Here is a 22,129-nt window from a genome sequence, read left to right as displayed (position 1 = left end):
GGAAGGAGGGTGATGGGAGAAGGATGATGGGAGAAGGGTCAGGGGAGGAGGGTGCGGTGATGAGGGTGGGAGGAGGGTGCGGAGGAGCGTGGGAGGAGGGTAGGAGAGGAGGGTGGGAGAGGAGGGTGGGAGAGTTAGGAGGGTGGGAGAGTTAGGAGGATGGGAGAGTTAGGAGGGTGGGAGAGGAGGGTGGGAGAGTTAGGAGGGTGGGAGAGGAGGGTGGGAGAGGAGGGTGGGAGAGGAGGGTGGGAGAGGAGGGTGATGGAAGGAGGGTGAGGGGAGGAAGGTGAGGGAGGAGGGTGGGAGAGGAGGGTGGGAGAGGAGGGTGGGGAGGAGGGTGGGAATAGAGGGTGGGAGAGGAGAGTGGGAGAGGAGGGTGGGAGAGGAGGGTGGGAGAGGAGGGTGGGAGAGGAGGGTGGGAGAGGAGGGTGGGAGAGGAGGGTGAGGGGAGGAGGGTGAGGGGAGGAGGGTGATGGGAGGAGGTTGAGGGGAGGAGGGCGAGGGGAGGAGGGCGAGGGGAGGAGGGCGAGGGGAGGAGGGCGAGGGGAGGAGGGCGAGGGGAGGGAGGGCGAGGGGAGGAGGGCGAGGGGAGGAGGGCGAGGGGAGGAGGGCGAGGGGAGGGAGGGCGAGGGGAGGAGGGCGAGGGGAGGAGGGCGAGGGGAGGAGGGCGAGGGGAGGAGGGCGAGGGGAGGAGGGCGAGGGGAGGAGGGCGAGGGGAGGAGGGCGAGGGGAGGAGGGCGAGGGGAGGAGGGCGAGGGGAGGAGGGCGAGGGGAGGAGGGCGAGGGGAGGAGGGCGAGGGGAGGAGGGCGAGGGGAGGAGGGCGAGGGGAGGAGGAGCCTGTAGTACTGTCAAGGCTGTGTATTCATCCACTCCGTCTTCAGTAGGCGTTTCTACTACCAATCCCTTGACCACTCTCCGCAGGCTCGATCAGTCCAGCCAAGTTTAAGAACAGACTCTTTTCCTCTGTAGATAGCCTTGCAGATCGACATGTACTAGTCATTTGACATCGTCGAGCCAGAGCTCAAACTCTGAGGCTACGTTGCGGCCGTAGTCTAAAACGAATTCTTTTTGGGCACGTCCCACTTTGGCAGCCATGCCGACTATGCCAATATAGAATGGCCGAATAAGGGCTGGATAGTACCATCAAAAGCACCCTTCATCGACTGCGCATGCTTCTCATCCTCGCAGTACCACGCTACAATTAAAACAACATTGTTTGAAATAATTGACTGTGGGGAGCTCTCTAATTAGATTGCACTTGCAGTGACGCATGCGAACAAAAAAGTGGCACTACAGCTTGCAAAGCGACCGACAAGTAATTAGAGTAGCTAACTAACGAAGATACGATAGACATCTTGCTATGAACCTCTAGTAAATTCGCTACGCTTGTGAGTCTATGACTCTAGGCTTGCGTGACGCTCAAGAATGTGCATGTCGTGCCTATATAGAGAGCTAGTTAGTATTTAATTAATTGTTCGTGTCAATTGCTTGCAAAATCATATGCAGTACCGCGCCATTGCACAAGAGTCATCCCCATCCCCGCGGTACCAAGCTTACAGTACCATGCATGTAACCACTAGCTATATAGTACGTAGTGTCTAGTCAGAGCATACGAAGTAAGCAAGGTGTCTCTAGCTATAGCAAGTGACTGTCTGCGCTTAAAATTATTTTCAATCGTCAGTCCCGGTGATCAAGATACCGCTTCCGTAAGTGTATTTCCTGCTTGAGCGTGACCGACTAGTAAGTAGTAAGCGCCACGTTTCAGCATTAGCTGTTCGTGTGTTCCCTCTTCAAGCACTCTTCCTCCTCGTAGCATGATAATCTTGTCAGCTCTCTTTACAGCAGATAGACGATGTGAAATGATGACGCAAACGCGGCCTCGGCGTGAACGATCGAAAGCGTCTAGAACACTCTAGAGAGAGACAAACACAAAAGATATGCTAAAGACAATTAGATAACACTAATTGTGTGCATCAGACTGCAGAAACGTGTTGCGTGTTGCGTGTGTGTGTGTGTGTGTGTGTGTGTGTGTGTGTGTGTGCGTGCGTGCGTGTGTGTGTGTTCGTGTGCGCGCCTGTGCGTGTGGATGTCTATCCATGTCTACGTACCCTTTCGTTCTCCATGTCGAGTGCAGATGTCGCTTCGTCCAAGAGTAAGATCTTAGGATTGCGAACAAGAGCACGAGCGATGGCGATTCGCTGCCTCTGACCTCCCGACAATTGTCTTCCCTTTTCACCCACGACTGTGTCATAACCATCCGGCAAAGAAAGAATGAAGTTATGAACATTGGCAGCCGAGGCCGCCTCTTCTATTGTCTCTTGAGACAATTGCCGACGATTGTCGCCGTACGCAATGTTGTCTCGAATACTGCGCGAAAATAGAACGGGCTCTTGACTTACCAGACCAATCTGCGAGCGTACGTCTTTTACGTTCAAATGCCGGATGTCACTTTCATTCAGCAGCTAGACAACAAAACATTAGAGAAACGCAACTGTCCAGCATGTATTCATTATACCTGGTACGTACCGGTATGATACCGGCAAATACTGTACCGTACACGTACAGTATACACACGGATAAAAAATTTAGGAATAATTAAGTTGCCGGTACACAAACGAAAAATAACGATTGTATTACCAATGTTGTCAAATGCTCACAATCGCTGCTACGAATTGCTAATAAATGCACGACAAACGAAATTATTTCTAGATTTTTTACTGATGAAAGCGAAAACACAACAGAAATCACTTCATTAATGTACATGAAACAAGCAATTCGATTTCTAACTTCCTATTATCAACAAAATACATCCTTTTGACATTTGAGCTTGATTGCAGTTAACACACCATCTAAATGAATCCACCACTACCAGCTCGAGAATCAGGCCTGCACTGTGCATGCATGTGGAGAACTAATTCTTAATTAATGCGTTTAAGTGTTTTCTTTGTGTACTTTGCCATGACAAACTAAGCATAATAGAACAATTTGTTACTAAATATTTCTTCCAGCTACTACTAACCACTTTTCCTTCGTCTGGATCGTAGAATCTCTCGAGCAACTGAACGCACGTACTCTTGCCACAACCGTTCGTCCCGACGAGAGCGACGATCTGGTCGGCGTCGACCGAAAAACTCAATCCGTTCAACACGACAGCATTCAAACGAGCCGGATAAGTAAACGACACGTTTCGGAAACTTAGCCGCCGAACGGCATCCTACACACATAGAAATTAATTAAGCACACAAAATAATCGGAAAACCAACACACTGCAACGACGTCGTTGCATATACCGATTTCTTCGATTAAACGCCGCTCTCGTTTAAACGCCGCAGCTAAGAGTACGGATAAATATAAACCCCGCCCTCAAATAAACGCCGCAGTTGAAACTCTAGCTAAAAATGAACGCCGCGGCGTTTACTCGAAACAACACGGTACTGAGTTTTCTGTTGACTTACAAGATTATCTTTCGGCGAGTAAACCTCGTGAGACTTGGTGCTCGGTTGCGCATCGATTAGCTCAAACACTCGAGCAGCAGCCTTGCCGGCGCTTGCGGCACCAGAAGCAAGAGCCAGTGCTCGAGTGACAGAAAAAGCACCGAAGACGACGCATCCAAACACTCTACAAGAAAAGAGAGAAACAAACTCTGCAAAGTACATTTTTTCGCGCTCCTCGGTGATAATTAACCTACACGAGCACGTTTTTAAACGATATCTCAAAGAATTCTTCCATTTCCCACACGCCAAACCGAAACGCGGCGGCAATAGCAAAATAGAGTATCGCCTCGATTAAACCATCAAGAAATCCGCTCAGATGACTGTGGATAACGGCCGTCCTGTAAGGCTCTTGCAAATGACTCACATACGTCTCCACTACCGTCTCCTCGCACGCCAACTGCGCTATCGTACGCACGTTGTCGATAGCTTCGGTTGCAAGGACGTTCGTGTACTCCAACGTTTCCTGCGTCAAATCACCGTAACGGGATACCGCCTTTGATTGAAGAACGGCAACGAAGACGACAACGGGAACGAGTCCGAACATGACGAGAGTCAAGCGCCAACTGAAGACGAAAGCGACAACGACGGCAACGAGCACCGTGAAAGCCAACTGAACAATAACAATCACACGACCTGGAGTACCCTAGAATATGTACGACCATGCAAAACACACACATATAAGAACAAAATCGACGCGTCCAAGAAGCTAAACGTCAACGCCTATATATATATATATATATATATATATATATATATATATATATACATATAGACATATATACCTGTTTCATGCTCAGTGTATCTTGAGCTAGACGAGTACTGACGACAGCCGATGAATGAAGCAGATCATCATCAAACCAGCCAATATCCTTTAGCATGTCAACGACACATTACGGTCACTCAACAACATATACATACACATGCAGTATGTTTACCCGACAAAGAACTGCTCTAAAGGCCATCACTCTTACACGTTTGATAAGAGCTTGAGCGGAAACTTCGAAAAAAAACAACTACGCCAACATAAAAAGCATACGAGAAAATAGTGTTAATATCAACTCATGAAACTGCGAGCGACCTTGACAAATTCGGCGATTCCTGCCGCCACTCCGATGGCGACCAGAACTGAAATCCAGCGAATTATCTCGTTCTCGATGGCGTCGCACATGCCCGTGAATGACTAGACACATCGTTTAATTAATCGGTAAGCTAACGGTCTATACGCGTGTGTGCTCGTTATTGTTACCCCTATCACTTGAGCGAAAACGTAAGCGAAAGCCGGCATAACGATGCCCGACACGGCGGCGCCGACGGCTCCGAGCACTACGTACCACAGTTCGGAACCGTTGAGCGCCATCATGCGCCGCAGAGGCGGCGGCTGCGGCTGCAGTTCTTTCTCTTGCACGTAACCGTCATTCTACAAGCAAACAACTACATGTACAGTATACGTGTTGTACTATGGTATGTGTATATTGGCGTCGTTAAGAGGACTTCATAGACCCGACAGTGCATGCAAGCACAATTCACTTTTGAAATTGATGCTATACATAACTTGCACGAGCAGCTCAACAGTGCTATAGAGGAGAATACAGCAGTTACTCTTTGTATACGGGGTTAATGACCATAACGGACTAGATATGCATACGACACCGACCTGTCTATCTCCATGCATGTTACTGCTCCCGTTTGTTTTCGATTTAAAGATTTCGTGACACTTTCCTATGCGACTGGTTTGACTGAGTTTGATGCCAACTATAACTGCCCGTCTGCCCCCAACTATGGAAAGCTGGCGACGCCTCTGTTGCGATGCAAAAAGAATAATTACCAACATCTGCCCTTGCTTACCATTCCTATTGTAAAGACCGTCGACTGACGAGCCAGGAGTCCGATAGCAAACGGGGTTGTGTGATGAGAGCGTTGTCTTGCTATGGCGGAAGGCTCGGAAGAACTCGTCGCGACTCCGATTGCTGCAGGACGTGAATTGAAGATAAGCGACTGTTTCGTCTTTAGTCTTCTGAACATCTTTGCCGTCGATTTTAGTTTAATTGGAAAGACGTCGCTCAGCCGGCGCCATGCGGTTTCGGCATTCGATCGTATGGCGGCTGCAAACAAAGTTCAAATAGCAATAAAGAGTCGTTACACCTCAAACTACACGATACTGAACACTCATAACACAGCATTAGCATGCAATTATCTAGAGTCTGGTTTGTCCTTACGGTCGGTCGTCTTCTCCGTCTGTCCGTCCGTCCGTCCATCGTCCGTCCAGCCTATAACTATATCTACAGTAGTATAGTAGTAGTATTCCTTACAGTAATCAGGAACTTTGTCCAATTCGTCCTACACACACATATATATTACAAACAAAATTGTGACGACGGTAGTCTATAGCCGTTTCATACTCGTGAGGCAATTAAACTATAGTAGAGTCCTTTCCTATCCATCAGTGAAGTATGTGACCCTTCCTCGTTTATAGCACCGTCGACGACGACTGCGATTTTCGTTGCGTTTCGTATCGTGACAAGTCGATGAGCAATGACTATAGTCGTCCTTCCTTGTCGAGCCTTGTCCAATGCATCCTGCACGGCTTTCTCACTCTCGCTATCAAGAGCAGAAGTGACTTCATCCAGCAGCAATATCTTGGGATCGTCCACTAATGCACGAGCTATTGTTATCCTCTGCCTTTGGCCGCCAGACAAAAGCGATCCTGCTTCGCCGACGTGCGTGTTATATTTCTAACACAAATGAGACTACTGAATTCACTAAAATATTGGTCGGCAATTAATAACTTTAATAAGGTATATGGTAGTTATTATTGTTATTATTTATTATTTTCAACTCGAAACAAACCATTGACAACTTGTCTGTACTCATACTCAAATAAGTGAACTTGTATGCTAACCTCAGGTAGTGACGTAATAAAGCCGTGAGCGTTGGCTAGTTTGGCGGCTTCGATGACTTGCTCATCAGAGATATGTGGTCGACCATATCTGATGTTGTCGGCGATGCTGGTGGCAAACAGCACCGGCTCTTGACTGACGACACCAATTTGTTTGCGTAGCCAAGAGACATTTAATGTTTTCAGGTTGTGTTTGTCAAGATAAACCTGCGTAGAATGTAACGAAGAAACGTGCTTCTTGTCTTTTCTCTGTTTTCATATTCATTCACTTACTGCTCCTTCGCTTGGATCGTAAAATCTCTGCAGGAGTTGAACTATCGTTGTTTTTCCACAGCCGTTAGGTCCAACCAACGCCAGCGTTTCACCGAATTTGACAGTCAGATTGATTTTTGAGAGAACCTACGAAAACACTCTTTTTCTTTAGATTCGCAGCGTAATGCAAATGTTGCACTGTAAGCCCCAAGAAACGTCAATGTCATGCAGAAAAGAGGCATTCAGAGTTGCCGCAGTTTGCAGAGCTAGAGCAACACGCCGCAAAAATTGTGCACGCAAACGCGTTGCAAAAATTACGTAAAGGCCTGCACATGCTCGCATGCGGCATAGATATACAAGTAATTCACTCATAACCGCAAGACTGCTGACCTGAACATCGGGTCTGGCAGGATAACGAAACGTGACATCTTTAAACTCGATGGTGCCCTTCACCTCGTCTTCGGACAAGGCGTGACCGTGCTTAGCCATTGGGTCGATATCCGATTTCTAGACAGAGCACGCGTGCGACTACCGATGTCCTAATGCTTTCACTATTTATAGGCTGTCGCTGACCAGTTCGAGAATTTCAAATACACTGACTGCCGCACCTCTTGCAAAACTGATTGACTGAAAGCTGGACATCAGATTGCCCAAAGCAAAAGCAGCACGCAGAACAGCGACAAATGCCTGCGAAACCGATAGAAATATAAACGAAAGAACACTTAAATATACAAACAAGTATACAAGACAACACAACTATTAATAGTACGACACTCCATGGTCTTGTATGTTACAACAGCATGCAGTTACGCGTGCCTTACGGTCAAGTCTTTTCCAGCACCTGCTCCTTCGGTTCTAACGTAATGACCGACAAACCTACTCACATTTAAATATACGTATAACGCACTTTAGAAAATGCTCGTATTCCACTTACCAAAATCCCATTCCACACGAACCAAACACGAACAAATAAATAATGCCCATGACAACGCCAATGACGCAACCGATTCGAATTCCAACTTTCTGTGCATCCTTCAACTCAGAGTCATATCTACACGAAGGACTACTGTAAGGTTAAACTCCATTCGAGACAGATAGCCACAAACAAATAAGAGTACCACGGTATGACTAATAACGCGCAAGACCGAGGTGGCCAACTACAAATGTGCCTCGGTACTGTACCTGTCAACTTCCTTTTCTTGACCATCGAACGCGACAACCGTCCTTATTGCTGACATCACTTCTTCAACAGTACTTCCTGCTTTGCCGTACGCATTTTGTATAGCGACAGCGTAAGACGACACAGTCTACAAATGAAACAATTACTTTCGATACGATTCTAGAGAAGCAACGCGCAATTTGATAAACAAGCCATAAAACCATTTCTAAACTTAGTTACTAGCTACAGCGTGTATCGAGTGCATCACCTACAATGGACAAAACGGCTGCCAAGACGGCGAGTATAGGCGTAACCGCCAGCACAATCAGAGACAATCTCCACTCCACGACGAGACCGAGAACGATGCCACCAATGCAAATAGACAGTCTCCACACAAGAGAAGGAATGCCTTCGCTAATGCCGTCGTTTACTTTGTCTATGTTTCTGCAACAGACCGAAAGCTGAGTTATGCTAGTGTACGCGCTACAGGTTTAACATTTAAAGTCTTGATACCGGTACATACTCGGTAATGCAAATTGCCAATTCGCCAGGATCCGCAGTGTCAAACCATCCCATTTGCTGTCTCAAAATGGCCTGAAAAAGTTTCTCTCTCATTTTTCTTGTCTGGCGCGCGGCAGATATCCGAAAGCAAGTCCATTCCAGGTAGCACGCTGCCCAAATACCAAAGCCAACGGCTGCGAGGCGAATTACCGATGTTTCGACTTCATTTTCTAGCACTAGTCCCGGTAAACAGGCAGAATCTGTTTTACTCAAAAGACATTGCATTGAAACTGTTGTGTTGTCGAGCCCTTGAATGTAGCGAAGTTGCACAATGCTTGCCGTGTAGCAAAGAAACTGGTCAATCATTGCAAAGAATATGTACGTCGAAACAGGCCAGCCCAATCCGGCTGCAATGGCAGCAAGAATGCCGACAGCGAGAAGACATACATCTACCTTGTCTGCACATTTGAACTACACAATGTGATAGAACAACACAAATAACTAAATAACTAAAAAAACAAATCAAATTAAGAAAGAGCTGTCGATATACGTGTATATACACGCAGTATATACATGAATGACATTCTAAGTTAGGAAAACTGTAAATTATAAGCCGCTCACTAACATAAGAATGCAAGAACAGGTAGCGACACAAACGATCACCACATGCACTGACAAACGATTAGCATTATATATATATATATATATATATATATATATATATATATATATAACAACGGGACCAGCAAAACTCGTTAACCAAGCAAGAATCCCAAATTAAAACAATTACATAAAACGAGTCAAGGTAAAAACCAGCAGTAGCCAAACCCTAAAGTGAGTGAGTAAACTTACAGACACCAACCACTGACGCACGGTAACTCTAGACGGCACGAAAACGATGAGTGCAATTCTCTAACGATCTTACCAAACCAAACGTAAACTGCCTGGAAGAACTGCTGTTCACAGAGTCTGTACGACCTTCCTTAGGTTCAAATTCAACCCTTAAAACGAACAAAAATGACAAACAAATAGCAAATTGTCGACCAATAGATTGCATTTGACAGATTCACGCCATACACTGTACAGTACGTCACATCACCTCATTTCCGAGTTGCCAGACTCTATAACACTTGGCAATTCTTGTACATTTTCTGCCATCTCTACAAATGACTCGAACGTCAAAGTCGTCAGGAAACCTCAGTCAGTCAACGCTGTAGCCAATCAGATTTCAGTACAGTTTGATGTAGCCAATGATCCTCATCGATTTGTCAGGATTCCCGCCCAACGCCAGTGTCAGCTGAACGCATGTCTTATGATGTGGTTGTACCATTTACTGCAACGAATTGCCAATGAATAGCCACAGATACCAGAAAAGCACCAACCAGATCACAGAAGCACAAATTTAGAATGATATCGGTTCGGGTTCTGTTCTCCACTTCCAATTTCCAATTTCTAACTTCCGTTTTGCTTTTCCTACTTTCCACCTCATCTAATTTTTCAATTACATGTATGTACTGCTGTCAAAACACTAATTATAAAAGCCTTGAATTTATCGGCAAGTGCTCACATTGATCTATTCAACAATCTTGTGTTGAATCCTAAATCCTGTCTGCGTACATGTATTGCAGTTTGTGACACATTCATGGATTGCATAATCTATAATTTGCTTTGTCATTTAATGGGATGAACACAAGACAAACGAGCTCAAAAATGAGTGCAACAGCACTCTAGAGATAAAGCATTCAGCATCTATACGCTCATCAGCTATTCAACTCTCTTGTGTCAAACAGTGTGTTAATAACACAAAATTAATACAACAAACTTGTTGTCATTAATTATAGTAAAATTTTGCAAATAACGTGAATTGATCTCTTGTCTTTGCACCAAACGATCAACTCATGCAGTACTTTCTACTTTGTTGTCCAGCAGGGTTGATAACATTCAGACTCACACTCAGAGCACGACGATCTTTCTTACTCTTCTCACAGCAAATTGTACCAGATAACGTGTCACCTGAAAACGTAATGACAAAAGATATAAGAACATGAAAACACTGCATGATCATTAATTGTGTGCACCTTCTTTGACATGTATTGGCTCTTGCAATAAAAATACTGTCTGTTTCCAATGAGTTGCTTTGGCACTAGGATGAGTACTAAATGACAACTGAAAAAAGTGCGTGTACGCTCCTGAAGACAACTGACCAACATAAGTTTCTATTGTGATGTACCTGAACGTCACCATTAAACTGGACGTTAAAGTAGCCCACTATTGCCTATGAAACCCAGTCTAGAAGCTCAATTAGCAATGATTCGATAAGTGAACTGACTTACTGTACAAACACAGTTTCGAGTAACTCTCAGTACAAAATCAGCTTCAAAATCCAAATCGGTGACTACCACGGACTTCACATCAATAGTCTATAAGAAGAATGGTCTCTCATCAATACATTTTCCATTGCAAAAACCCTCACCTTTACGACAACAGAGTCAGAGACAACTGATTCGGGATTGATTGCTGTAACTAAAGGTTCTGTTATAGACAACTCTTTCAAGCAGCTCATCTTGAAGCCTGTAAATTATATAATCTCACACAATCTTTCCATGCAAATTTCAGCTACTAAATTGAGCAATATCAATGACCATATACGTCATCCCAGAATGCAATGTTACTCTCCCAAAGTGTCTGATTGCTCACTGCTGCTAGACTGATGTGACATACATCAGGATACACTTTAATAAAAAAGAAACTAAAGAAATTTATAAGTTTGGGAAAAGTGCAATATGGCAAACCTGAACCAGTGTGAGAGAGCCACTTATCTCTTGCAAATATGACAGAGTCAAGCATTGATTCAAACAAAAGAAAGTAACCCTAAGCCATTGCCACAATTTACAACATAGCACTTCACTGCAAGTAGCTGTAAAATAACTACCATCCACTCAGAAACAATAATGTCCACCTGTAATATAAACAAACAGCTATATACTAGAAACTTCTTCCATTGATTATTATTTGTCATAAATGAACATTTACTTTCTCTGTTGGAAGTTGCACATCTTCGATTCTTCCTCTAATCAACGTCACAACATCGTGAAGGCCATTCTCCCTACCAGCATAACAGACATCAGACTGCATCGACACATCGTATAAAAAAGCAGACATGACAATGTCCACTGCTTGATGAATGATTGTAGATTTGTCTACTCCAATGACTTGCTTGGCTCCACATTGAGCTGCAATCATAGATAGAATTCCAGTACCACATCCAACATCCAATACAACCTATTATTAAAATATAATGTAATATTAAGTAAAAAGCTTAATTCAGACTCACTTTGTCTTTGAATAAGTGTCTGGTTTGTAGCATAAATTCCCTGTATGTTCCCGTTCTTACATCATCCTATAAATATATAGGCAACATGTGTTGCTACAATTGATAATGCCATAGGTATGTTCAAATAGTGTAAGGCTAAGCTGTATACCTGCAGCATCTCTTTGTGAATACCAAAATGTGAGTATGATGCAAAATATTCATCTTCCTCACTGTTGTCACTGGAATTGCTGTTTGATCTATTTAGATATGTAATAAAATAAGAACTTTATATAAAAACATATTGATCATTTAAATTAACACAACAACAACAACAACAACAACAACAACAACAGTGTCAAAAGTACTACTAGCAAAGATCGACATGCAAATGCTAATAAAGAGCAGACAATTTAAACAAAATACTAACAAAAGTCAGTAATACGTACCTGCATTTGACCTTGTCAACATTAATCTTATCTTTCACAACAGACTGCATCGTTGATCTACACAACAAGGTTGACAAATGTTTGCACTTACTATATACTGCCAACAAAGAAGGTATACCTCATCTGTTGTAAATCAAGCATTGCCCGTGACAGACTTTCTTCTGCTGCCAAAGCCCGAGCCTCACTGTCTCGCATTTTTGCAGCAACAACGTCCTAGTGAAAAACAAACCACCGATCACATGCATATTATTGATTTAATTGTCAAGCTTACTCTATCATTAGAATCTGCTGTTGTAGTCTTCCCAGTATTTTCTACCAACTCCATATCATCACTATCGTCATCATTTTCAAGTCCAAAGTCTGCAACAACATTTAGAAAAGATGCAATGGCTGTGGCTTGATACTAAGCCTTTGCATGAAAATCTGCATATGTTGATCTAATTGTATAACAACAACAACAACAACAACAACAACATGCAACAACATTAATTAATAAAAAATTATTGAATACCCCATTGCAAAATTGGGTCATCCAATAAAACAGGTTTCAGATACTTTTCATCATTCCATGCCAACTTGTCAAAGTCTGCGATAACATCTCCAGGACTCGGACGCTAAAAACAAATTAATTTGGATTACTAAAAAATTTTGTTAATTAATTAAGCAACTTCTGCAAATGCTGTCAAATACACCTACTTCAAGTCTTATATAATTGATGAACTTGATACGACTGTAAAAGTCTAGTTCTAAAAAAGAAAGTCACGCTTTTGACTGCAGCAATATCCAAACTCACTAGATACATGCAATACCAGCAGAACGTACATCTACAACTTGTACAGCCTTTCTTTCTAATTAAAGTCCACAGTTTGGTTATGTATTCACTTGTATAGAAATAATAATTTTAAAATAATAGTAATATTAATAATAAATTTAAAAGGCACGTGGTTTTGTGCGTGGATTCTTACTATGCAAAGACAGAAACTGACTCATGTCGATCCCGTGTACTTCTCTGCAGTTCACCAACATGCTCTCCACGCTTTCAAACATCTGATCACTAAACAAGTCTTGACACGAAGTAACGACGTCTTCTTCCCAATCGTCCCATTCAGACTCGCTACCGCTTGCAATGTCAGCATTTTCATCTACCGTAAAATACACTCTAATGGCAACTACAATCCAACATCGAGTCATACCTGCCATTTAGTGCTGCGTGTCTGTTAGAGCGCAGATTTGAGCTCTGAAATCCGAGGCACCGACCTGTTTGTTACACTGTGTAGTGAGTGATACTCGTTACAGTTGCCCCGAAACCGTGCCATCAGTACGTATGTACCCAGATAAGCCTAAAATGACGTCTAGAGCAACGTTGGGGCAGTGTAACGTGATTAAATAAATAAATGTTTCAAAACCAATGACAGCATTGAAGAACACAGCCTGTACAAAGGTTTCTGAGCATACCGCATACACACACACATGGAGCTCAACATGTACAAGCTTCGATCTCATTTGTATAATGCCTTCCTTCTTCATGGATCTGCTGACGTCCATGCAATCTCTAGAGTAACGTAAAAAATCACTGTAAAGAGACGTGTACAGCAGTGTGCTCTAGTCGTTTTGATTATGTAAGAAAGAACCCACAAGTATCTTAGATTTAGATGACTCTATATGCACATATCCAATTGCAAAGCCACTATAACTGCGCGTTAACTTAATTAATGCAAGCTTTATCCTACTGTTTCAAAGCCAAAATCTCAAAGCTTGGTAGTGTGACTCATGTCATTGACAAACTCTGTCATTGCATCACCAACTCTACTTGCAGCATCGTGAATGTCGGAAAATACATTATCATAAGAAGCAACATCTAGACACAACAAATCGTAACTCACTATTCATATGGTTTTTTTTACAGAGCATATGCCTCTGACACTTACCCGCTAACAAATCAGGAAACCCAGTCAATGAGTTTCTCACAACAGTCTGGAGCTGAGCCTCTTCACTGACACCTGCAGTCATAGGTGCCCTAGCAGTTGCATTCACAAGAACAGCATTCTCAGGAGCAACCTCCTCGAGGGCTGAAATCAACAACACACAGCAAATGAGAGCAGCAGATACATTACAGTCATGTCTGTTTCTCTAGTCTATCCACAATATCATCATCTATCCCTTTACTTATGTATTGCCCTTCATGTATATACAATATACTATATATTGACAAATACAAATTTCTAAGCTACTAAGCATAAGTAAGACCATACCAGCTTGTGAACGTAACAATTTAGGTGACTTCTTGTCTCGCTAGAAGACGATATTACACACACTGTAGACAAGTTCACACGAGGATCGTAGTAATGTAACTCACGCCCTGTAGTAGCTGCCGCAATCTCTGCAACTGTAACTTCAGCTGAACATTGTACTCCTCCAATACCTCGATGCGTGCTTCGAGTATTTCCTTGTCTTGTCGCTCTCGCTGCATCTGAACCATAGCAGCTGCATCCCTGTCGCTTATGGCTAGTTCTTGTAGCTGTTGTTCTTGTTTCTGTCTGTCAAGTATTCTTTTCAGATTTTCCAGTTCATTTTCAAGTTGACTAAACAAAGCAGATTAGACATTCAAACACACTTTCAGGAGCACTTGGAAATATCCTTCAATGCACCCTTTGTCCTCTTCTAATGTCTTGATGTTTCTTTCAACATCAAGCTGTCCTCTGCCCTCTGCTTCAACTGTAATTTGAGTAGGTGAGCGTAGCTAAATAAGGTAAACAACATAAAACATTGACATCTTCGAACGTATGATCAATTTCACTTCCGACTGTCCAGCCAACCTAGACAATACAACACAGGGTTAGAGTAAAAATGAAATTTATGGTACATAAACAACTTACCTAGTTGCATAGAGACGAATCAATGCGTGCTCATCATCCCTGTATAAATCAATCAACTTCTAGTATTTTGGTTCTGTTACTCATGCAAGCTTATTCACATGTCTGGTCTGGTCTCGGATGGTCGCTCTTCCAACCCTCTCAAACTGTCAGAGAATAAAGATGAACAACCTAAAACTTCACAAGACCATGTTATCTTACACATCTGCCAGGTCTCCAATTTCTTCATGAACATCTGAAACAGGTCGAGAAGATACAGCACTAACTTCTCCAGAGCTAATTGAATTACAATCACTATGACAGAAAAGCAAATTTCGTTTCTAGACGTACTTAGCATCAGCATCATCTTTGGAATCTTTCACAACTAGAAATGATGATTGTGTTTTCCGATGACCTTTTGTTACCTTATTCTTTAGTGCTCCAGCAAAGTCTTTTATATCTTCACCGGATGTTGCCTGTAGTAATACATAATAACTCAAATCACTGAAATTTTTTCAAAACTGCGATGAGAACCATACTGGAACACAATATTCATGAAAATATTGGGCATTCTTTGGTTTGTTGTTCATTCCTCGACAGGTAAAAAAGCATCCCTTTACATTTCAGCACATGTCAATCAATCAGCCATTTTATGTAACGTGAGCCTTACTTGGCATAAATCAACATTAATATGTTTCATTGACCGAAATCTGGAAACACGACAAAGTTCAGTACTTCAATAGTTTACCTAAACTTGCTAATTCTACATATACCTCATGCCAACAATAGGATACTCCTTGCACTCGTTGCACTTTGCATCATGTTTCACTGCAACATTGCATACAGATATAAGAAACCGATAATACAAACAACAATGGATAACCGAATAACTGACAGACAAATAAAATGGGCAAGATAGACACAACAATCAACTAAACAAAGAATCGTGACCTATAAACACATGTCAACTAGCAACTCACTTGCTTCAGCTGCAGCCAACCTATGCATTGTTGGAAGGAAAACAATAGTCTGTGGCTCAGCTCGCAACCAGTGCATTAGCTCCTCATAGGTGATAGTGTTCCGTTTCTGTGCTTTGACAAAATCAAAGCAACTCTCAACTCCCGCCTTAGGACTGTTTCCCCCAAATGCTTGGCATTCAGCCTTCACTAGCTGCCTTGCAATCTATAAAGTTACAGTAGCACTACATCTATAATCAGTCGTATGTGATCTCAAGTACCAGCAGCATATCCTTCAGCAGAGATAGCAATGCCTCTTTGTCAACATGGCTGTCAATACTGCATATCTGTTCACACAAATCTGCCCACAAATAGAAAATTCTTAGTTGCACATCCGCAAATATAACCTTTCCAAGTTACATATATTTCATAGCCTAAATTAATATCCACACCTACACACATACACATGTCCAAGCACACAACTGCACATGTACCAGCATGCACGTAGACACACACGTACACACACACACACACACACACACACACACACACACACACACACACACACACACACAAACTAATCATAAATGAAGTTCTGAGTTCCCTGCACTCTTTACTGAGAAACTATTATGAACAAAATGAACAAACAGAGAAGATACTCTAAACATCGAACTACACTGACACCCTCATCGTTGCATCAGAAAGATATGATATACAGTACATACAGTGTCTTCAACATAATGTCCAATGCAACTGTTCTTACAAGTATATTTGTCTTCAAGTCTTGCTTGAGACAAAGTTGTTACTCCAACTTTTAGTGACATAACTCGCATTTTCCCAGTTCTGCCACTAATAAAGACGCTAAACTTCACAACTCTAACAATTTAAATTATACTACACTTACCAGTCATAGACATTCAGTAGCCAATTGATCATCAACTCGGCACTGTGCTTCTGAGACACCTGACCCCAACTAGATTCATGTGCCCGTTGATACAATGAGTGTATAATGCTTTGAACATCAGAAACGTCCATAGTCTGTGCAGCTCCTTCCGACTGACTCTCTAATCCATTCTGCGAGAACACCGCTTTGACAATAGTCAATTTGATCAGAGACACTAAAAATGAGTAACAACTTGAATCCGTATATACAGCCACCAGCTCTGACAATATACCCTAAACCACTTTGAATAATAGCTACATGAATAATACAAGAACCCTATCTAATGCTTGATGATTATAACATTCAATATGTAACCACTTTGTTCTTACTAAACACACGTGGTGATTAACTCACTTCACATATTTTAATTAATTTAATACCAATAGGCTGAATTACACAAACTTGCAAGAAACTAGGTCACAAATTTATCAATTAGTTAGCTGTGTGATAATTATAAGTCCCTATCACCCACTTTCACTGATATATTTGAAAGCTGACTGAAAATTTACAGAAGAATTGTTTTGTAAATTTATTAGCATTACCGGTAATTAATTAAGATCCCAAAAGTTGGTATCTCAAAAATGTATGAAAAGAGTGCAAACGTAGAAATTAGGCCAGCAAGTGTGGTTTAGGTAGCCAATAACAAACATCAGAGTCACTACAATTGTAATAACCAGACACTCAATTTCTAAATATTATAAATTATTGAAGAAAAAATAAGTAGCACGTTACTAAATTATCTATTTATTGTATTGTTTACTGACATTGTCTAATATTGTATTGTTTACTGGAGATGAAATCCAAGATGTCACGTGCATGTCACCAAAGTGTGAAAACATTCCTAAGTTTGCTACACCCACTCTACAGGTTTAGTCCTCTACAGCACGGTCACTTACTTCTAGTATTCTTCTGTACCGCTCTAAGTTTCATAGCCGTTCTGTACGCGACGAAGCGAATTTTGTCGAGCTCCTCTGCAGAGAGAAAGAAAGTGGGATGTACAGTAGAGCATCCCTGGACCAGTGCAACGCCCCCCTGTCAAAATGCCCTCTTCTTACTCAGTTCGGCTTCCAAAACTTTCATCATTGGATGATCCCATTGCGTCTTTTGCAAATGTTTGCTACGACGAAGTGAGAAACACATTAGAAGGCTGCATCACCACGAATGAAGCTCTGGCTCCCGATGCGTAGATGCAAGTGCTTAGTTAATTAACTGCCGTTACTAACAACATGCAGTACAACCGTGGCGCACGCTGTCTGACTTTACTTGCTGTAGTATGGAATTCCGTTGGCCGTTTCCAGACGTTGCCAGCCTTCGATGACGGGACCTTCTCTTTCTGTCAAAATATAGGCCATTAGTAGGTATAACAACGCTAAAAGCTAAGCACACCTCCTGAACTTGGCATTCCCGTTCGTCTCTCTTCAATGCATTCGATACGCTACGCAGTTGGTTATCCGGGCCTAAGACGAGGCGATCGCAGTTATTTGCGCATGCGTGCGTATCACTCCAGTTTTTTTCTCGTTTGCGTTGGGCTCATTAATATTGCAGCTTATGAATATGAGGTCAGCTGTTCGTTGAACTTTGGTTGACATGTCGCTTCAACAGCTACGAGTATATTCTAGGCCACTTCTAAATTAAAATTAGTCGGCCACACTACGATGTTCTCTATCCGGGCTTGTCGTTAATTAAGTGCTTCCATCTTTAATTAAGTTAATTAAGTGAGCACTAGGGCTAGGATAATCTCTCAGAAATGCTGGTTACAGTTTTTGTCTGCGTTGGGCTCGCTGCAGCTTCGCAGGTATTTACAACATTATAGTGATAGTAATGAACAGAATGATTGCTAAGCTGCACTACGAAAGTTTACGAGAGCATGCCTGCTAGACAAGCGACTGGTAAGTCATGATTGTAAATTCTGTCGTTTTTGTCTCTCTTCACAGTCACAGTTGTCCAAGACAGCTCACTGCATTGGAAAATGCCGAATTCCGTGTAAGAAACCCTCTAGTCTAAAGCCCTGTCTAAACTAGACCTGAATGGATCGCGATCGGATCACGCGATCCTGCTGATCGCGGGATAGCGAGCGTCCACACTGCACTTTCAAAACGCTCATTTTCGATATCGCGTGACCGATGACCGATGTGTACGTGTGGCTTCTTTGCTTGTGGAAAGTGTCGATAAAGCGGCGTAAGGTGAGCGAGAACAAAGACAAGTGAGGAGTGTTAGTTCCAACTACACGTGTAACGTACGTGAAGGTAACGCCCACTATTTCTAATTGGATTCAACCGATCGCGATCGAAACTACCTCGCGATGTGGATTGGATTTATCGCGATCGGATCGCGATCCAGTTGCAAGTGTGGACAGGCCCTAACCTTCCGGCGAAGCAACAAGTAAACCACACCTACTCACGTGCTAACAGTCATTTTCGTTGCTTCTAGCCGACAATCCTCGTGTCGAAGAAGTGATGCATTTGAAAATACTCGAGCACGAACGATGTGTCCGTGAGCACCACTGTCCGACCATCGTCCCCGCAATGTCGCAAACTCCGTGCTCGGACGGTCGAGCTGGAGACTACCCATGTCACAACGTCGATCTCCTCTCTTTCGTACCGTTGTCCGAGCTGGGAACTACGGGAGATGCGAACAACATCTGGGGCTGGACCGATGCAGAAACTGGACGCGAGTATGCGATCATCGCTTTGTACGACGGTACCGCGTTTGTCGACGTGAGCGAGCCGTCGGAACCCCAAGTGTTAGGAATGTTACCAACACAAACATACGGCAGCATATGGAGAGATGTTAAGGTATATTACAAGACAACATTTTCATGCATCCAACAATGCAATATACTATTTATGTCTTGTGTAGGTTTTCAAGAACCACGCATTCATCGTGAGCGAAGCGAGCAACCACGGTATGCAAGTCTTCGATCTCACACAGCTGCGAGAGATGACAGCAGTGAGCCCAGTCCGCATACTATCGAACACAGCATTTTACGACGAGTTTGGCTCCACACATAACATAGTGAGCAACGAAGAGACAGGCTTCATGTATGCCGTCGGTACACGCACGTGCAGGGGCGGTCTTCATATGGTCGATGTGAACGAACCGGCTAATCCAAAGTATGCCGGCTGTTTCGATGAAGACGGCTATGTTCACGACGCCCAATGCCTTATCTACCGCGGTCCAGACGAGCGCTACCGCAATAGAGAGATTTGCTTCTGTTACAATGAAGATACACTCACAATTGTCGATGTCAATGACAAGTCCAACTTGGTCATGCTGTCGAGGGTTCCGTATAGCCAGAACTATTACACACACCAGGGATGGCTGACTGAAGATCAGTCTCATCTTCTTCTGGATGATGAGCTGGACGAGCTGTATGGCTCACAACCGAACACTCGCACTCTAGTCTGGAATGTCAACCGACTCGATGAGCCCATACACATTAACAGCTTCTACAGTTCTGAGACTGCAAGTGACCATAATCTCTACATCAAGTAATACACTATACAGTACATACACATTTTATCACATCAGTCTAAGTATACGTGCGTTTCAGGGGTAACCTTGCGTTTCAATCCAATTACTGTGCTGGGCTTCGTATCTTAGACGTTTCGGAGATCGAGGAAGGAGAATTGAGAGAGTTGGGCTACTTTGATGTTGCACCAGACTGCAACTCTCCGGGATTCAGTGGCGCTTGGAGCAACTATCCATACTTTGAAAGCGGTACCATCATTGTGAGCAGCATCGAAAGAGGTCTCTTTGTACTGAGATTCAACGATCCTCGAAAGTAAGGCCACGACAACAAAACAATGAATGAAACAACAAGAGTTTACAGAGTCTCAATTTGCATGACTAACTTTGGAGGTTTATGAACAATGCAGCTTTGTTTTGTATACGGAAACTTATCTATATATGATACACATTTCCATACATCGTACATTTCGTGTGCCCATGCACGTCAACTATCCATAAAACCTCTGCCATGTCCCTCTCACTGCCATGTACACCTACAGAACAAGAAACAACGTTTCTCAGGACAAATAGAACAGTGCACCTGACATGCTAAGATGTTCTTTATCCGGGCTAGTCGTCAAGTGCTTAGTTAATTGCGCTTGCGTGAGCACTTAATTGGCTTGGCTATTCTCCCAAAAATGCTGGTTACAGTTCTCGTCTGCGTTGGACTCGCTGCAGCTTCGCAGGTATTTACAACAGTGTTAATCAACAGAATGATTCCTAAGCTGCAATACGAAAGTTTACGAAGTACCACTGCGTGCCTGGTAGAACTAAGAAGCACGTGACTTGTGAGTCATTCTGTCGTTTTTGTCTCTCTTTACAGGCACAGTTGAACAAGACTCACTGCATTGGAAAATGTCGAATTCCGTGTAAGAATTGCTCGACAAAGCAAAATCTCAACAGTAAACCACACCCACTCACGTGCTAACAGTCATTTTCGTTGCTTTTAGCCGACAATCCTCGTGTCGAAGAAGTGATGCATTTGAAAATACTCGAGCACGAACGATGTGTCCGTGAGCACCACTGTCCGACCATCGTCCCCGCAATGTCGCAAACTCCGTGCTCGGACGGTCGAGCTGGAGACTACCCATGTCACAACGTCGATCTCCTCTCTTTCGTACCGTTGTCCGAGCTGGGAACTACGGGAGATGCGAACGATATCTGGGGCTGGACCGATCCGGAAACTGGACGCGAGTATGCGATCATCGCTTTGTACGACGGTACCGCATTTGTTGACGTGAGCGAGCCGTCGGAACCCCAAGTGTTAGGAAAGTTACCAACACAAACATATGGCAGCCTATGGAGAGATGTTAAGGTAAGGCCACTCTAAGAAATAGATTGGTTTCTGGTCCTCAGTTCTTTAAATTTGACGCTTTATCTACGCCAACCAAATAAATTTCAATGATATTAACTTTGAAGAAAAATTTATAGCATTTTAGGTTCATTTCAAATCTACTAACATAATTTGACTTCACTGTTTTCATATATTGGGCCTCTACAAAAGACAAACAAACACAACAAGTACAGCTAGCACTAATGAACTAAGGTTTTACTAGTATTTTGCACAACTTTTCACAGTTTCTTTGGACTTGCAGCACTCTAGACACGTAGGGTAGTATCCAGTGATTGTACTGGGCATGCGTAATAATAATAATAATAAAATAATAATAATAATAATAATAATTTTTCTTTATCTGAGCCAAAAAAATCACGCAAGCGGCAACCCTAAACTAATCTATTTCTTGGAGTGGCTTATATTACAAAACAACGTTTTCATGCATCCAACAATGCAATATACTATTTATG

At 43.0% G+C, this 22,129-nt stretch overlaps 6 protein-coding genes and 1 long non-coding RNA gene across 8 annotated transcripts in view; 2 read left to right on the top strand and 5 right to left on the bottom strand.

Moving 5' to 3' along the window:
* Positions 1 to 1,452: 1,452 nt before the first annotated feature.
* LOC134185324 (multidrug resistance protein 2-like) lies at positions 1,453 to 8,694 on the bottom strand. Its single transcript, XM_062653106.1, has 21 exons — positions 8,326 to 8,694; positions 8,075 to 8,246; positions 7,826 to 7,950; positions 7,578 to 7,694; positions 7,465 to 7,519; positions 7,217 to 7,330; positions 7,034 to 7,150; positions 6,665 to 6,790; positions 6,395 to 6,598; positions 5,895 to 6,227; positions 5,805 to 5,832; positions 5,341 to 5,597; positions 4,742 to 4,912; positions 4,574 to 4,675; positions 4,431 to 4,508; positions 4,278 to 4,364; positions 3,690 to 4,138; positions 3,457 to 3,619; positions 3,021 to 3,215; positions 2,110 to 2,463; positions 1,453 to 1,913 (listed from the first exon to the last, which is right to left on the bottom strand). The coding sequence occupies exons 1-21, from the start codon at positions 8,667 to 8,669 to the stop codon at positions 1,692 to 1,694; spliced, it is 3,813 nt and encodes a 1,270-aa protein (XP_062509090.1). The 5' UTR covers positions 8,670 to 8,694; the 3' UTR covers positions 1,453 to 1,691.
* Positions 8,690 to 9,498, bottom strand: LOC134185481 (uncharacterized). The gene is made up of 3 exons (XR_009970790.1): positions 9,403 to 9,498; positions 9,229 to 9,304; positions 8,690 to 8,774 (listed from the first exon to the last, which is right to left on the bottom strand). It is a non-coding gene; the product is annotated as an uncharacterized LOC134185481 (long non-coding RNA).
* Positions 9,499 to 9,959: 461 nt separating this feature from the next.
* LOC134185598 (uncharacterized) lies at positions 9,960 to 13,297 on the bottom strand. 2 transcript variants are annotated; one of them, XM_062653421.1, is made up of 19 exons: positions 13,256 to 13,297; positions 13,028 to 13,204; positions 12,759 to 12,808; positions 12,574 to 12,676; positions 12,334 to 12,422; positions 12,181 to 12,275; positions 12,063 to 12,119; positions 11,786 to 11,873; positions 11,638 to 11,703; positions 11,464 to 11,585; positions 11,337 to 11,409; positions 11,236 to 11,262; positions 11,096 to 11,174; positions 10,946 to 11,035; positions 10,777 to 10,874; positions 10,637 to 10,723; positions 10,508 to 10,578; positions 10,382 to 10,458; positions 9,960 to 10,316 (listed from the first exon to the last, which is right to left on the bottom strand). In XM_062653421.1, exons 1-19 carry the CDS (start codon positions 13,260 to 13,262, stop codon positions 10,195 to 10,197), a joined length of 1,578 nt encoding a protein of 525 aa, XP_062509405.1. In that variant the 5' UTR covers positions 13,263 to 13,297; the 3' UTR covers positions 9,960 to 10,194. The 2 variants fall into 2 exon arrangements, with proteins under 2 accessions (XP_062509405.1, XP_062509406.1); XM_062653422.1 differs by having other exon boundaries at positions 10,382 to 10,469; positions 10,534 to 10,578.
* Positions 13,298 to 13,559: 262 nt separating this feature from the next.
* On the bottom strand, positions 13,560 to 18,299 carry LOC134185580 (dystrophin-like). The gene is made up of 21 exons (XM_062653396.1): positions 18,200 to 18,299; positions 18,077 to 18,146; positions 17,869 to 17,930; positions 17,710 to 17,784; positions 16,775 to 16,988; positions 16,634 to 16,719; positions 16,152 to 16,231; positions 15,895 to 16,096; positions 15,688 to 15,742; positions 15,585 to 15,624; positions 15,454 to 15,528; positions 15,266 to 15,390; positions 15,137 to 15,211; positions 15,037 to 15,081; positions 14,939 to 14,977; positions 14,860 to 14,878; positions 14,711 to 14,802; positions 14,419 to 14,644; positions 14,315 to 14,354; positions 13,991 to 14,131; positions 13,560 to 13,920 (listed from the first exon to the last, which is right to left on the bottom strand). Exons 1-21 carry the CDS (start codon positions 18,213 to 18,215, stop codon positions 13,811 to 13,813), a joined length of 1,887 nt encoding a protein of 628 aa, XP_062509380.1. The 5' UTR covers positions 18,216 to 18,299; the 3' UTR covers positions 13,560 to 13,810.
* Positions 18,300 to 18,545: 246 nt separating this feature from the next.
* On the top strand, positions 18,546 to 20,740 carry LOC134186258 (uncharacterized). Its single transcript, XM_062654171.1, has 5 exons — positions 18,546 to 18,608; positions 18,748 to 18,796; positions 19,244 to 19,608; positions 19,673 to 20,304; positions 20,367 to 20,740. The coding sequence occupies exons 1-5, from the start codon at positions 18,561 to 18,563 to the stop codon at positions 20,599 to 20,601; spliced, it is 1,329 nt and encodes a 442-aa protein (XP_062510155.1). The 5' UTR covers positions 18,546 to 18,560; the 3' UTR covers positions 20,602 to 20,740.
* The window catches only part of LOC134186260 (thioredoxin domain-containing protein 15-like), a 6,394-nt gene continuing 3,937 nt past the window's right edge, over positions 19,673 to 22,129 (bottom strand). Inside the window, exons 4-5 of the mRNA XM_062654174.1 lie at positions 20,786 to 20,817; positions 19,673 to 20,716 (exon numbers count right to left, since the gene is read on the bottom strand). Coding sequence (XP_062510158.1) covers positions 20,663 to 20,716; positions 20,786 to 20,817 — 86 coding nt within the window. The 3' untranslated portion in view covers positions 19,673 to 20,662. The remainder of the gene's footprint in view (positions 20,717 to 20,785; positions 20,818 to 22,129) is intronic.
* LOC134186259 (uncharacterized) overlaps positions 20,901 to 22,129 on the top strand; it is a 2,336-nt gene continuing 1,107 nt past the window's right edge. Inside the window, exons 1-3 of the mRNA XM_062654172.1 lie at positions 20,901 to 21,009; positions 21,147 to 21,192; positions 21,274 to 21,638. Of these exons, the coding sequence (XP_062510156.1) occupies positions 20,962 to 21,009; positions 21,147 to 21,192; positions 21,274 to 21,638 (459 nt within the window). The 5' untranslated portion in view covers positions 20,901 to 20,961. The remainder of the gene's footprint in view (positions 21,010 to 21,146; positions 21,193 to 21,273; positions 21,639 to 22,129) is intronic.

This window comes from Corticium candelabrum, chromosome 10 (assembly GCF_963422355.1).
Source record: "Corticium candelabrum chromosome 10, ooCorCand1.1, whole genome shotgun sequence".
NCBI lineage: Eukaryota > Metazoa > Porifera > Homoscleromorpha > Homosclerophorida > Plakinidae > Corticium > Corticium candelabrum.
The sequence above is the reverse complement of the archived record's forward strand: the minus strand, read 5'-3'. Positions and strand labels throughout refer to the sequence as shown.